We start from the raw sequence: 17,513 nt of genomic DNA, 5'->3' as shown, positions 1-17,513 counted from the left end.
TTAGCATCCTGAATAGAATTTGAATTCCTAACAGATATCTAAAATATTCTTATTGAATATTTTTATTTATCATATACCCATTCCTATATTGCTACATCCTCGTGACGTTCACCGAAAAATATCAGCCGTGATATTTCACGGTAAACGTCGAGATATGCACGATAAACGTCATCGGTTTAGGAGTTCTCCCGAACTACATTAGCAATGTGTTGGTAAATAACGTAAACAAACAAAATAGCTGCCGATCCCGGCCTGCGAAGCAATGTCGCCGACGTAAAAAATTGAAGGGCTTCGAGGAACACGGATATTTCTTGTTGACAAATACGCCGAAAATGTTGAGTCTTGTAATGTTTTCCAATGGTTTTCCTGTAAACATGCATTCTGCCGTTCGCACGGCGCCGGCAACTGCACGGTCTACCCCGAACAGGTAGTGAGCGCGTGGCGTGACAGCGATGTCGCGCGCGCGACGACTGTTGACACGGCAACTCTCAGGGTAAACAAGCAAAATGGCGTCCCCTCTCCGCGCGAGCTCCGTGCGGTACGACAATCGAAATCAGAACAGATTTAAAGCTGAGCACAGTTTTTGATCGGTTACAATTGTTATAGCATATTGAACCTTAAAAGGTTCCTCCTGTATGACGATTTTTGTATCCCGGTGTCTTTCTTTTGGGGTTCATTGAGATACCTGTAGGACTTGCAGCGATGTCGCGCGTGATGTTGACTTCGTCGTATACTTTATGAATGAAGCCTGTTTACATAAACATTCCGATATTTATGCGCAAGGCGTAATAAAGTAAAGCCTCAAATGTAAGGTTTTTCGTACTATTAGTAAAATTATGGGCAAGGGTATATGATAAATCAGTTATTACCCATTATCGCCTGTTCCTTGTGTCGTATCAGCATTCGTGTCATTTGTGCTGCGTCAGACACTCGACTTCGTCTCGTGTCTGACGCAGCACAAATGACATTCATGCTGATACGACACAGAAACAGGCGATATTGGGTATTATATCATACCAGTATATTGTTGGCGGAAATGCTGTGATCTGATTGGTCGAGACACGATATACAACCATGGTATATTGGCGATATACCATGGCAGGCATGCGCGCGAGCTCTCAGCTTGAGTAAAAGTGCGTTTTTGACGTTCCACGCCAGAATTTCAATATACTGTTATGATATAATAGCAATAAATCACACCCAGCGACGGTATATCACTCGATTTTGACCAGTTCACTTCATATATGCACTCGCTATCGCTCGTGCATATATGTCGTTAACTGGTCAAAATCTCGTGGTATACCATCGCTGGGTGTGCTTTATTGCTTAAATAACCTCTAATTAAATCGCGAATATCTTGACTTATTTTTAATGTTCATAAAATTGTGCAGTAAATACGAATAATGCCCACATTATGCAAAATAAGAATAAAATCTGTACAAAATAAGAATAATTCAGCAACACTCAGAAGAAATATCGCTCTGATTGAGATTCAGAGACATTGTATGATATTCATTGGAACCCAACACGAGCTTGATAAATTCATATCAAACATAAAAAATGCATCCTACTCCGAAATTTTCGAAAACGCTTCTCAACAAATCACATCTTTAGACCTCATTATCTTTGAAGGTCATCAATGCAACAGATTAACATGACTTTAAGAACACACACACAAAATCATCAGATACCAGATTCCAGTTCATGCAATCAAACGGCAACATTCAAGGATATGTTAAAGGCGGAACATTACGATACATTAGAAGAATTATGCTACAACAATTCGATACAAAATACAAGATTTTTTCAAGATAAAAGTAATGAAGTAGAAATAAAAAGATAAAATATTTCTACATCTTGTTTGATTATTACTAACTTAAGAACAATCGGATGACATTTAATTGTTATTCGATTTTCATTGAATTGCCTTCGAAACTTTGGAAACGCATAAAGTAAAAGGGAACGAAAACATTTCCAGGTCCCCTATAGGCAGATCAAAACTTATAAGTGCTCCTCTACTATCCCGGCCTAAAAATTTCGATTCCATCCCGAATTCTTCCGCCCCTCACCATTATTTGTGAACATAGTCTAATCACTTACATAAGAAACGGAAATATAAGCGTTACACCTATGCAAAACAAAACCTACAACAGCTCGATCTCCGATTCACATGAGCATACACAAACACCAACAGACCGAAACAATAAACATTCTAGCTTCCTTACTTGAACAAACTTAACTTCAGTGAAACAACGTGGTCAATTAGTGCACACGTTTCACCAACCGAAAATGAATTTTAAAGCGACTGATGAAGACAACTCTATTCTCGAAAGGTAGCATCAAAGGATCGCAGTGTTACAGTAGTCTTTCCACTCCAGTGCGGGTTCAGGGCAGGATACGTAGATTAGGGGTACGTCTCGCCATGGCAAATCAACACTTTACACAAAACAATCAAGTATAACATACACAAAATACAACTACAAGATATGAACGATGTGTGGAGTTGCTTTCTCTTCATGAGAAAACATGCCGCCAGGAATTGTCCGGTTTCACAGGCTCGTTATGTATTCAAATATATGGCATAAATCAGCATAATAAGGCGTTAGCTGATGACGTAGGACTATCAAGTACGGTTTCCCTTGATTAGTGGGAGGAGAACTTCGTTAATTGGGATTAGCTGATGAACAAAAGCGGGCTCCAGATCCATGACGCTCTTTTGTACTCTTTGTATAAACACCAACTGCTACTTCAGTCGACCGAACGACGGTAAAATTGTAGTTCTTATTCCATTATTCTCTGTGACAGCGAATTCTCGAGTTCAACGTTTATGCTGTATAAGAATTAACAAAAATCGTAAACACAACAAAAAAGAAATACAACATTAAAAAAACAAAAAACAAAATGATAAAACACCGTAACAGACAAAATGGCCGTGGAAATAAATCAGCCATCTTCCAAAGAAAAGCCGAAAACAACATGAAATTCATCAAGAACCTTCCATCGCTCAAACTAACAAACACCGAAATAATAACACTAGGCAAAGGCCTAAAATTCATTCCGACACCAACAAAACCAAGCAGAATAAAACTGCTTTAGGATTTCAACAAATATTGTCGCAAAGTGAGACTGCGCAACATCATGAGACACAAACAATCGCAACAACGCCCATTCAAGGAAAAATCAAGCTGGACTCCCCGAACAACAAAAAACACAGAACTTGAAAGCTATCTGAAGCTGCTGAACTTGCACTTCTAGAGATATCCTTTCAAACAAGGAAACAAGAAATGTTGCGTGCCCAAAGAATCTCGATAAACCAGTTTGCAAACAATATACAAATTACCATAAAAACCCTTCGACAAGGGTCGGGGTATCGTCATTGTCAACACAAAAGATTACGTACACGAATGCGAAAAGCAATTACGCAACATTCAGTATTATACTCAACTAGACAGTGACGACACAGAACAAACAGTAAACGAAGTACACGAACTGTTTAACAAAATGTAGGACAAGAAACACTTCGACCATGATACCTATAGGTATCTTGATCAATAAAAACATAAAAATCCGTACCCCGCAATGGTACTTATTGCCTAGAAGTTCACAAACCGCCGCAAAAAATCTAAAAGACACACTAGTCTAAACAAAATTTACAAAAGTAAAGAAACATAGAACAAACAAACCGAACCACCGAACGGACTCACAACGAGACCCAAACATTAATATACTTTCCTCGCTACTCGAAGAGCAAGACCACTAAAATGCATTAAAATAAATTTTCACAAACACAAACTAAGGAAAGAATCTACACTGCGACTGATGAGAAACCACACTCGCGTTTCGAAACGCAAGCGTCGAAGGGCCACTCTATCAACATTGTAACACCATAGGTCCGGCTGCGTCTCGCCATAAGCTTTCCCCACACAAACAAAACATTACCGTACACAATATAAATCCAAACTTCCCTACAAATATCCGAGGCGAAACAAACATTTTCATTAACATAAACAATCGGATAAGAATGTAGGAACACATTTTCGAAACGAATCAAACACAAACTCGACACAATAAACATTTTTGATAGTTAGGTGGGGAGCCTCTTTCACATTTTTACATACGAAAGATTTGGATTTTTAATTTCACTCAAGGATTGACACTGATACTTGACTTCTTTTGTCACCAAAGTAAACAATCACTGTCTTGAGTGACAGCTTACGCTCTGCATATATGCATAGAAAATGAACACGTCATGGCTAATCCATGCATAAATGCATGTCAATTAATCGGGTTACCCGTGATTTTCACGGGTTGAAGCGGTTTGAAACCGGACACTTCCTGGCGGCAGTACTTGGCATGTATTACGTGTCACAAGTTGCGTCTGCTGTCATATTAATCTTCCATGCACAAGACAGCGATAACTGTGGCAACCCTTTTACTCATGACAAAATTGTTTAAGGAGAGCATAATGAATTTGAAGAAATACTAGATATACTGAAAATGAATGACAGTGTATCGCCATGAATGATTTGGATCATTAATCATGCCATAACTTTGATTATAACACACCACATGCTCATTCCATGTCGTGATTGGCCAGAATACGTCACGTGACGAGAAAATAGATACGGCTAGTCCCCATCGGATCGACAAAAGTGACGTCAGAGGGTAATTTTTGAAAAGCTATTTCCCTAGGGAAATAGTTCTGCCCAAATTTGGAAAAGTGCCCGGTCACGTGACCGTAGTGTCGTCTGCAGCTTTTGCAACAATGGCGGGTGACTAGAACGTGATGTGCGTCCGGGATAGGTGACGACACATTCTCTGAAATAGATTTTCCAACATTTTCCAACATTCCAACAGCGTAGGAACTTGAACAGCTCATCGACGGAAAAGATAAAAGTGCAACTAAGGATGTCGCTAGGTATGCTTAGAATATTTTTTGAAAGATAGTGTTACCACGTACGTACAACTGAAACCGCTGTGGAAACATCGCCCGGTAAACTTGTCACAATGGATTGTTGCCGTGCAAAATATAAAAACACATTAAAAACTATATAACAATACAACATGAGCATGTGGTGTGTTATAAAACACCTATAGCCTGGTCTTTATTCGGGCTATAGCGCCCGTCTATTACCCCTCGTGGCCGTGTGTTACGGCCTCGGGGAATAGCGATGTGTTTCTGGTAACGCACGGCCCCTCGGGGTAATAGACGGGCGCTATAGCCCTCATGACCAGGCAATAGGTGTTTACTATAGCTTACTCTCACACATCTCACTAAATAGTTACTTTTCAACAACTACAATAGTGTCATTCATGGGGATATTTCTTTATGTGATATTTTCCCAACACATCTTCAGGAAAAAATGTCGGCGTTCAAATCAATAACCATATATGTTAAAAATCAATATATATATATATATATATATATATATATATATATATATATATATATATATATATATATATATATATATATATATATATATATATATATATGATGTACAATAGGACGGATATGAAATCCGATTTACCCCTGTTGTACGTCATCAACCGGAACTTTTTTTCTTGTATGGTACCGTTCACACATGCGGGTCGCGACGTGAACATAGACCGATTTGTCGTGATCGATGCCGTGCTCCCATGACATTTTTCCAAAAAGGCGACCTGATAAATCCATACATAGAAACATGGAAGGCGTGTCCAGCGAAATTTTGAGTCGCTAAAACTATAGCTGTTCCCGAGAATCGAATAGGGATATCGTTTTATTTTAATGGCTTTGCTTAGTAACGTCGCAGCGCCAGTCGAGTCGCGTCGTAGTTGTCGATAAACCTGAAATCTACACCTCAATGAAAGTTCAACTGAATAAATGAGTACAGTATAATCTTCGGGAAAGCGACATAGGAGGCACAAGCATAAAGTTATTCGACTAACAACGATAAATTTCCTTAATCATACAAAAACTTCCGTAAATTCTCGCTCGGAATCAAACCTGTGGCGCGGCGTAAGGCTGTGGCGAAGACATCAGCTGTTGAGCTGTACAGTGCAGCGCTGTGGAATCCGATGCACTTCGAAAGTTGACTCAGACAACACTCAAAACAGAGTTTCGGTCAAGTAAAATTAGGATGTATCTACGGGTGAGATATATGTCACTGCAAACATCAAAGTCCTAAAGACGAAAGCATTGACGACCGAGATCGGGATTAACGAGTTGACACCGGCATGGCATAGACCGGTGACGGCAGCGTTGTGGGCATAAACATGCAATGAGGTACACTCTGTGTGTCATCGAACGGAACCTTTCGCGCTCGCCACGGTCGTAAACTTGTGTGATATTTTGAAAAGCCACGGAATCTCTCAGAGAATGAGAATTACTGTTTGGATCGTGTCGTTGCATTTACTTCATAAATCCATTTGTAAATATTCTAAATAACTCTGAAAACTTGGCTATCCGTCGCTAGCACGATGAAAGTTATGCCACCGATACGACTTGCCTTGGCATCGGTACAGCGCGAGACAATGATTGACACGTTCACGTGACCGAATCCGTACGTTTGGTGGTGGAGATACCATTCGATGTATCCAATTTCAGCTTGATGGGGTTTATGAATGAAAGTATCTCCTGGGTTACGGACCGCTTTACTCTGGCAGGGTATGTTTGGAAAAACACTCTCTGACCTATAAAAACTAGATATCGGTATCGGATAATATTGCAGACAAGAAGAGGTATACATATGTTTTAAAACATACATTAAACTAACAAAATATTCATTTCCAGACCTCATGTCAGCTGTTTGTTGTCCGTGTTCTATGCATTTGTTGCATTGATACTGCTGTTAAAATTTTTAAAATACCATTATTCAAAAGGGGAAAATGACTTTTTTCACTACAAATATGAACATATTTCAGTAAAATCACTTTGTATATCTCTTTGGATATCAATTTTGTTTTTTACATGCAAATACGTTTCACTCGATAGTTTAGAAGTATGTTTTGAATAGTTAATGAATTTTCTAATTTTATATTGCATTTATGCAAATTGCTTACCTTTGTAAATTATGGAAATTTAGGGGTACGGCCTTACTTGATAGTTCAACATTGTTAATTTTCTTGAATAAGAGATAATATGCTTTAAAATTACATATGATGTGGCTGCTGAATGATGTTGCTTTTTGTGATGAAATATCTATAATATTGTTATTCCAAAGGGGAAAATATTTTTTCAATATAAATATGAAAATATTTCAGTGAAACCAAGTTAAATATCTCTTTCTATAATGATTTCGTATACTGCTTGCAAATACCTTTCATTTGATATATCACTCGATAGTTTAATAGTATGTTCAGGGTAGTGAATAATGAATTCGTAATTTTATATTGCATTTATGCAAATTGGATACCTTGCAAATTATGCAAATTATGGGCTACGGCCGTACTTGACAGTTCAACATTGTCCATTTTCATAAAGTAGAGATAATAAACTTTCAAATGATGTATGATGTAGCTGTATGTCGTGGCTGTATGTGTTAACATTTTTAAAATATTGTTATTCAAGAGAGGAAAATATTATTTTCAATATACCCATGAAAATATTTCAGTGAAATCAATTTATCTTTGGATATCAATGTTGTATTCTACATGCAAATACCTTTCATTTTATATATCACTCAATAGTTTAAAAATATGTTTACAGTAGTTAACAGTGAATTTTCTAATTTTATATTGCACTTTTGCAAATTGGGTACCCGTGTGAATTATACAAATTAGGGGGTATGGCCCTAATTGGCAGCTCCACATCGTCAATATAGAGATAATAAGCTTTCAAATGACGTATGATGTGGCCGTATGTAAGGTGGGTACATTAAACTCCTAAGATAAGGCCCTTTTTGTGGATTCGCCGCTCGCCTATAATGATTAATAAATTTAACAAATAATTATCACGTGTGTAAAATATAAGTACCTTAAAGTTTAGTGCATTTATGTTAATTTTTTACCCTATTTGTTCTACCTTATATTATTGCAGAAACTTCACTTTGACATTATGTTTTGATTTACGTATGTATAATTTTCATCACATTTGGTAATACAGGTGATGAATCAACAGAAGTGGTAAGTTGCGATTCAAACATTAACGGAACCAAGGATGATGTACAGAAAGTGATTCAGATAAACGGACAATATGCATTCCCTGTATATACGCCTCGACATTCAGTAACGTTTTCCTGGAGGTCGCCAGACACTTCATCGCCACAACCGCAACATGTGACAAGAGTATATATTTCAGGTCAGTCTAGCTCATCTGGTATTTTATGTTTCATCAAACATGCTGTTGTAATCTGTCTTCCACTGGACATTTTATGTCACGTGAAAAGTGAATATCTTCGAGGGGAGGTCATCAATTTCGTAAAATGAAGGTGCATATGTACTAATGTCGCAAAGTTGAGACCGAGCGCTGATTTGATTTTTAAGATTACGTGGGACTGCTCTTCAAATAAAAATAAATCATTAATTGGTCTTGTCCCAATTTAAGTAAAACACTGTGTGAGGCCCTAAACAGATTGCTCTCGATATTAGGCATGAAAACCGCAAGAAAAGTATATTTTCATGATGATTCTCCCGAATGCGAGGCCCGTGTTTCTCAAGTTACTTGCTGGTTACTCATTCCACGGTTCAGACCTTGATCTTCTGGTTGCCTCTTGTGAAGAAGCAATCTAAATCTTTGTCATTACATTCATGGACGTATGCATTTTTAACGCTGACATTTTGACGTTCTTTCACTAAAGGAAGAGTTCAATAATAGCATTCGTATGTAAACTTCTTGAAGGATACGTGGTTCGGGTGATTAGCGTTTAAAGGGTGGGGGCAGAATAGTAATTTGTCATGTGGTGAACAAAAAAGGTGCCAAAATATTCTCCATTGATAATATGACAGAACCGCATGATGGGATGCGATGTATTCGGCCTGTACTTTCCCCCTTCGCTTGGAAAAGTACTGGCGACAAAATACACTGTATCCCTCGGAAAATACCTTCGGAACGCCACAGAGTGCCCTCCAAGGCCATGCGGTTCTGTTATTACTACATATGTTCCCCAATTTTGTCTATCGCCGTCGGGAAAAAAACAGCTAATCGCGACGTGGCCTGTTTGCATACAGATTCAAATATAGTCCGCATTAATATGATGTCAATGAACTTTTCATCAGTTGTAAGCTTACTACTTGCCTATACGGGAAATTTTCCGAAATTCATAAGCGAATATTTTGATGCGGCGTACCGAGATCACATCACCGTATTTCCATCTCGACTTAGACAACAAAAATAGGCACAAACAAAGACGTTTCAGGACAGAAATTTTAAATACATATGTACAAAATTGGTATTTAGAGTAAAAAGATTAACTGCAGTACAAATCCGAATGACTCAAACTTTAAAATTGTGCGCGAAATTAGACTATCAGAGTCCGAGTACGGCATTCAGATCTACGGTGTATGAAACACGGTGGTGCACGGGCATCTGGCGAAGAAAGGTTAAAAACGCTGTTAGGGATTGTTTCCTGAGGCCGCGATGTTGAATGTGAAGTTAAAGACTCCTCTGGTGATTTGAGTATTGGAGAATAGCCCGGGTAACTTGTTTTGAAATTGCTGGGCAAATCCTTGTTGCCGTTGTTGATCTTCGTTGGCGACGATTTATGGTAACTGGATACCGAATCTAGCTCGTACTATTCGTCGCTATGTTTCCGTATGTACCTGTCTAATATGGCAAGATTTACGTCGCAGTCGTGGGTGAAGCTCAATTGGTGGAAATACTCTCGAGTTTACGAGTTTGCGTTGAAAACAGCAACTTCGCGAAGCCTTGTCATGATAACGGTGTTCCAGTTATTTGCAACCTGGCGAGAGCTTTGGTGTCTTCGGTCGAGACCGCAGCAAATCTTGTAGATATCAACGGCTGGTATCGTAGCTTTCTCAGGTACCGCTTCCATCGTCGTCACAGTTTATTGTTCCGTCCCTGTCGACATATTAGTTTCACTTCGATAATAAAATTCTGATTCCAAATGTTCGTAATAAATACAGTTCTGCCAATTAAAATAAGCTTAATTATTTTCCTCCACAGATATACAATCTGCTTCAATATTTGTTGTTCAGGAGCAGGTAGCCGGCTACAATATTTACCAATAGAATGTAATAGGGGATAACTAAGTTGCATTATTCAGTGTGAAATAATTGCTTTATCATGGTTTTCTATGTAAACATTATTTTATGGCACGTGACCTGTTTTCAAAATGCTTTGCAGTTGGCAAGACACGTAAAATATTTTGCTGAACGCAAGCAATCAATAATATATTTAAAAGCCGTAATAATTAGCTCATTTAAAAGCTAAAATACTTAGAAAAATTTAACATTTTTGAGAAAATGCAAAAAATGGAGGGACTATATTAACTCTGTCTGTGAAAATACAAACTTTGGTAATCTGTGGTACATATGTAATAATTATATGTTATTTAATTCGGCCACTGAAATATTTCTCATTTATACATTGTTGTGAGGTAATATTAATCCATCGAATAAGGGAAACCCACACTGTGTAAGCGTAGGACCAGTATTCATAGAAATTTAAAAGAAATTTTTGCCAAAGGTATTTAAAGGCACAGTAGCTGTAACTTTTGAAAATATTTCCAGTATTTTTGTTCTGTGTGTTACCTACAGTGTCTTCTACTCCCTACATGATGTTAATGTGCCAAGGATTCAGCTTGTCATCACAGTCAATATATGCATTACAAGCAATATTATTGTTGACAACTGACTTTCAGTCCGGACTAAAAGTCAAATATCAACAATAACATGGCACTGTACAAGCATACATACTTTGTTGAGAACCTCTTTACTTGGCACTTGGGCATGTTTTAGTGAATAGAACAAAAAATAGAAGTTGTTGAACAGGACAAAAAATAGTGAAATAATCATCAAAAGTTACAGCTACTGTGCCTTTAAAGCAGACTTTTTCCGATGTTCTTGAACACCTCCGTTACAAGCTTTTCTCAGTTTTCTCACAGGAACCCTAGGTTTTTAAATAAACACGTTTGTTATTTGCAGCAAAATTGTGCTCTTTCATTTTCTATTTTTCCATGTTTGGTTTTTCGTTGTGCTGGTTACTTATCTTCTACGACAACCTTATCGAAAATGGCAGATTTTGGAAGAAGTAATAACAAACTCGCCAAGGTAGCAGCGTAAATTTGCTATGATATGAGTAGTCAGAGGTTAACATAAAATAGCGGCCATGTCTTTGGATCGCAGTCATATGAAAGTTCTCAAACATATCTCTCATTGCAGCATCATTCTACTCTTGTGCCAGCCTTTCTTTGATGTTTGTGTGCGAGTTTTATTTAAAACCATCAAGCCTGTGTTCAACAATTTTGAACATGCTGTAGACTTTAATATTCGTCAATAAGGAAGTAGGAATCATCTTCCATATGCGTATAAATTCATAGTGGATAGCGGATTTAATTTTACAGTCCCGGATCAGATAATTGCATCTTATGTTATCATGCCCTAAATAAATGCCTAGTGTTCTACCACGATTCTCTGTTCACTTAAAAAGCTTGTTTCGATATACTGATTCCTGCATTTAAATGCATACTCATCAAGTGATTCAATTTAAAATCAAAATAAACGTTTAGGTCTTATTGTTTCTGTGTTGTCACAACAAATGAAAGTTTGAAATGAAATTAGTGTTGGCATGTCGTCTGAGTTACTTCCACTGTTACATCCGAGTATCGGAATGCTATGTTAACATTTCTCTGTCCCAGGTTGTGAATGTCTATTTCATGATGGTCACTCGATATCAGTTTATTGTTTCACCATTTTTCATGCTAAAACTACTGAGGTAAAATCTTTTAACGCTGCAAACACAAAATATATTAGCAATAGTCACCTTCGCAGGTAGATATTCACTCGACTTTGCTACAGGTCACTGCTTGTTTATGTGCTCATCATTTTTTACGACTGTAAATTTGGATCATACTCTGGATGAACACATACGACGTATATAAATGTTTTGCATAACACGGGAATGAGTCACAGCTCTCATTAAATTTACAGCTCACAATCATTGCAATATCTCAACCGAAGAAGGAAGAGAAGTTGCCGTCGTGTACAAACTGACAACGGAATATATTGACATCGCTATGGATGATGACTCTGGTCATACTCTTCATTTTGTTCAAAGCAATGAGCTAACTTGCCTTCATGTTCCTGGTGTTTATTCATATTCCTATAACAAAGAGAGCTACTATATCGCAGTGTTCAGAAATATTACCTGTAAAATGCCAACCAGATGTTTCAAAGTGAAAATGACGCCGTTTGGAAATGTTCCATTGGAGATTGAGGAGGTGTCTCTATATATCCAAGGTATGTGGCTTATTATTTTGCCGAATGTGACTACAATTAATATTCATAGACTACGTGTGCAACGCACACGTGTGCGATCTTAAGATGGATTTATTTGTTTTTTAATGTCGTCCTTCAAAGATGTTTCACCCGTGACAGATCGTACCACAGACAAAGAGAAAAACAAACTAGAAACGCGGCACAACATTTGAGGTCATGGTCATCTCAATAAACTTTGGCTTTTTCATGTAATAATGAGCTTCACAGGTGTCATACTTTTAAGAGATTTCGTGCGTGGTTGATAATTGTACGAGAGTATGTGAAAAATAGGACGAGATTTCCCGAGTCCTGCCTATATTGTCTGTGGTTTTGGCAAGTCGATGGCATCGTGTTGCCTGTCGCATAGCAACCATGTTTATTTTGTGTACTCTCGGGGCAGAAACACTGCTTCACGCTAATCTAAACATAACAGGACAGCAGTTTCATAAACACTCCATGACGAACTTGTAAAAAAAGATATGACTAATAATAAACCATTGAGTGAAATCTGAAAGCATCCATAAAAGCCTTTTAAATTTAATTCAAACACACTATTTATATATTCATAAAAATGTGAGAGGAATTTTTAAAAAGGTTAAACTCACCTCCCCGAAGCTCAGACCTTTTCCCGTTTTCGCCAGCACGCCACGTCCGCTCAGCACTTCACGACAACAACAACACGAACTTTGCCCAACATACTTTCTCTTAAAAATTGGCGAAAATCTGTGAACTACTGAACGGTGCATGTTCGGCATTCTTCGGAAAGCAGAGTCGAGAGCTACCTAAGGCAAGGCGTACATAGAGGGGATTACGCAACCACTTCACAGCTTGAACGATACCCGTTTCTAGTCTGTTTCTCTTTGTCTGTGATCGTACATTTCAAATAAGAGTGAATAGCATATTCTCATGTGAACATTTAGTGACGGTAAAAGTTAACGGCATTTGTCGACTTATGCATGTTTCATAACTTCCCTACCTTGGGAAATATATGGAGTGACTCTATATGACTTTACGAAAATTATAATGAAAAATTAAGATAATATGATGAACAGACAATTAAGTCGCTTAGCACATTTACTGTAGCTAATTAGTAATTTGTTAATGGAAAGAACTTTACGTATTTGGGATATACATCTTAAAACACCTGACCAAAAATTGACGAAACTTAAATGTACATTGAACATAAAATGACATTACGGCAATAAAAGAATTTTGTTTTTTAATGTCAGCTTGGTACTAATTTTAATGTTTAATTAAGGACGTAAGAAACAATTCATTGGACAGGGGGGGGGGGATAGGCATGCATTAACCATTTTGTGGTGATTGATTTACGATAAAATTTTAAAATAAATAAATTAAATATATGTATCAAATTGGTAGAAATAGATCAACATAAGGTGTAAAATATTATAATAAGAGCTTTATCACTATCTCTTATGTTTGACCTTTCTTTAAGTATTGTGTTTTTGTATTAAATGCAGCAGCCTGTTGAACTCCTCTCCGCCTGACATACCCTTAGAAAAGCTACTTGTGTGCAAGCACCATTCTCATCAAAAATTGAATTCAGATGTCAACTGTCACAATGCCTCTCATAGTAAAACTAGCGTTATTGAAAAACAAAATGCGGGGTATGTTAATTTTCTGTGCTTCAATTCAGTAACACGTGTAATGTGTCTTGCTGAACACTTTACCATACTCTGTATGTGTGTCGAGTACAATTCAAATTGGATTGGATTTAATTGAATTGTTACGGACTGATCAACAAAATGTGAAGTTCTTCCGCTGCAAAGAATACTTTAAAAATGTGTGTAATTAGTAAGTTTCCCTATAATAAATAGAGTGATATAACGGACTTTCTCATATTTACATAGACACAAAAAAGCACAGAACAGACAGTAAAGTAGCGGTCCACACAATAAAGTCAAATCTGCGAAAGAAAGTTATATGGACCTCAGGCAAAAAGGCCAACAAATGATGTCAGGTGTTTCGAAAATAGTAAGCACATCCTGCCACAACATGTGGCACCCGCTAGAAACTCGTTCTTATGGGCTAAATACGCACTTGTTTTTATCATGATTTTGAGGGGTATTTATGCGAAAACATGCTCTGACCAATTCACAATCTTACTCAGGCCCTCTTTGTGTATATTCACAATTATTGGTCAATACGAAAATTGTCGCTTTTGTATTATTCTATTATTTACCGCACGCGGGTTCACCTGAGGCAAGGCATCATCACCTTTCAATAATTGCACTTTACTAAGTAAAGCCATATTTGCAAACGCGAGAACATGTGGTTTCTTTATGTTTAATGGTTTTATATTAGTGGATAAAATTACTCCGGACTTATTACAAAGCATAAGAGCTTATTGAATGTATCACCACGCTTACTCCGCACGTCCGATAAATTGCTCTTCCATGTTCTTTACTGCAGACATCAAATCTATGGAGAATGTGCTTTCTCACATTCCTGGCCGCTGGGAGTGCGGGATCGACAGTGTGGGAAAAATCGATCCCACACTCTCAGAAACCGTCCCACACTCTGCAGTAAATATAACACGAGCTCTGATTGGATGAGAAACAGTCTTTTTTGTTCCACGTGCAAAATGTTATCTAATGGCACGACGAGTAACACACGGACCAGAACTAAAAAGTAAGCAGGTCAAAGTACAGTGGCAGACGACAGACTTGTCACGATTTTGGATAATGTTGTACGTGTCCAATGTGAATTTAACGCATTTTGTGGTCATGTGAGAAAAAAAATCTCACACACCAAGGACCTGGGATCAGATTTCTCACACTCGTTGGGGATATTTTGTCTCACACTCGCCTGCGGCTTGTGTGAGACAAAATATCCCCAACTCGTGTGAGAAATCTGATCCCGGGTCCTTGGGGGTGTGAGATTCTCTTATTCTCGCGAGCTGACACGTCCTACAGTCAACATGCTGAAAAACATAAAAACCGTCTTTTCTCAAGAGCATTCTGATGTTACCATAGTTGTCCACTTTGTTGATTCATCTAGTTTTAATCCTTGATAAACAGTTTTATTGATAGACAATATTATTGATTGACTTTTTAATTAATGTTTTACCATTTTTATACAACTTTCATTTATTTTTTATTTCACCGTGTTTTTATCGAGCTTTTCGTTTGCTTTCATACCCTTTTTACAGAATGATTTGTTAATGTATAGAGCCTTTGAGCAATTTAATTGGATACTGGCGCTTTATAAATTTTCTTGATTGATTGATTGATTGATTGATTGATTGATTTATGTCGTTTGTGGAACGTTTTTGAATTCCTTAAATGAAAACATTGTCGAAATACTATTAGTTATATCTTTGGCCACGTTTCAGCATTTTAGGTGTCTATTGCATCTGCATGTTCCACACCACTATGCATGACGAAAAAAAACCAACACTGTATAATCAATTGATTTCAAACCTAAGCAAGAAATCATTTGTCAACAGAAACAGGTTTTATTCATCGGAATTTTGAAAACCAGAATACGGAATATTTTAGCATGCCTATGCGGAATCGAATGAGAAATGGTAGTCGATATACAGACAAAGTGAAATTTAAGTTGCCAAAACTTATAGCTACATTCTCTCTAAATGAGCTAAAGTTACTATCGCCAATCATTCTATGCAGTGAAGGTTCAGACTGTCATCTGAAAATACAATCTGCCAACTACCCTTGGCTTTGAAAAAGAACTCTTATGCCATTATCAGTTTTCTAATATCTCAACCTAAAGTAAAGAACAGCATCAATGCACGTATCAAATATGCGGGATAAGGGTCAGAAAATAATGTCAAAACAGAAAAAGTAAAACTCTATTTATTTATTTATTTATTTATTTATTTATTTATTTATTTATTTATTTATTTATTTATTTATTATTTATGTATTTATTTATTTATTCGGAAATCCTACTGGATCAAGTCCTATTTACAGATTTCTCAAAACCTCAAACTCAAATGGTTAAAATACTGAAAAGGCCAGCACTAAAAATGCAAGAAAAATTATTTACAAACTAAATCGAGTGAAAGTTACCACAGATAATAAAAACAAACCAAAAAAATCAACAAGAACAGCCATCAAAATATAACATGTCTAATGTCAGTCTTAAATGAATCACGAAATATATCAATTTTATGAATGTTACGAATCAATTCATTGAAAGTGGTCATACATCTGTTGGGTGGAGAAAATTTTAAAACATTGATACGATTACGGGGTGGTCTGAATGTAGGACAGGTGCACAAAAGTTTGCCAGTGCATTAAAGCAAAGCTTTGATAAAACACCTGGAAAATTGTAAAACCCAGTAGCACACTTGTGTAAAAAGACCATGTCATTGAAGGTAAGGAAAAAACGGCCAAGGTAAGGCCAACAAAATAAAGTGTGCTCTTCCAATAACATGGTTTTCAAAAATAGGGTAGGTAGGTCGGCAGGGATATTTTTCAAAATTATATTTGTAAGCATTTTTCAAGGGTTCAGGGCGATCAAACACTGGCCACAACATTTCCAGAAAACACGTATCATATATATAAAAGGAATAACAACATAAAAGAAATCCTCGTTCAAGCAAAAATCAAATGCCAGGTAATGAATGCGTGATGTTATGGGGTTTTCTTTCTTTTTTTTACTTCACGTTTATGTAGCTTTAAAAAGTTTAGGGTCGGCAGGTCAAAGAATAGGGTAGGTCGGGTTATCGGAACAGCACATTTTGTGTTAACCTAAGAGCGACGTTCTTCCAAAGTTGGTAAGTTAAACATAGTACAGAGAGCTTTATACTGGTCAGTATGATATGAAATATGAGTTTTGAAAGACAGATATTTTATGAATTTACGGTGATCATTTTCAAGTGATTCCATATCTGGTTTTTGCCGAGGATTCCAGAAAACAGAACCATACTCGAGACAGCTCCTCACAAGAGAAATATAAAGCGATTTAAAAGTTTAAACCTAAGTAAAAGTTTGAGAGTTTCGTTTTACAAAACTCAACTTTCTGAAAGATTTATTTACAGTAAAAGAAATATGATCTGAAAATACTTAAATTTGAGGCTAAAAGAATTCTCAAATCTTTCACTTTTGGTT

At 37.0% G+C, this 17,513-nt stretch overlaps 1 protein-coding gene across 1 annotated transcript in view; it reads left to right on the top strand.

Moving 5' to 3' along the window:
- LOC139126347 (uncharacterized) overlaps positions 1-17,513 on the top strand; it is a 66,146-nt gene that overhangs the window by 21,365 nt on the left and 27,268 nt on the right. Inside the window, exons 5-6 of the mRNA XM_070692416.1 lie at positions 8,087-8,281; positions 12,091-12,399. Coding sequence (XP_070548517.1) covers positions 8,087-8,281; positions 12,091-12,399 — 504 coding nt within the window. The remainder of the gene's footprint in view (positions 1-8,086; positions 8,282-12,090; positions 12,400-17,513) is intronic.

The sequence above is a fragment of the Ptychodera flava genome, assembly GCF_041260155.1.
Source record: "Ptychodera flava strain L36383 chromosome 3 unlocalized genomic scaffold, AS_Pfla_20210202 Scaffold_27__1_contigs__length_13241970_pilon, whole genome shotgun sequence".
NCBI lineage: Eukaryota > Metazoa > Hemichordata > Enteropneusta > Ptychoderidae > Ptychodera > Ptychodera flava.
Note: the sequence above shows the minus strand (reverse complement) of the source record. Positions and strands in the feature narration are given on the sequence as shown.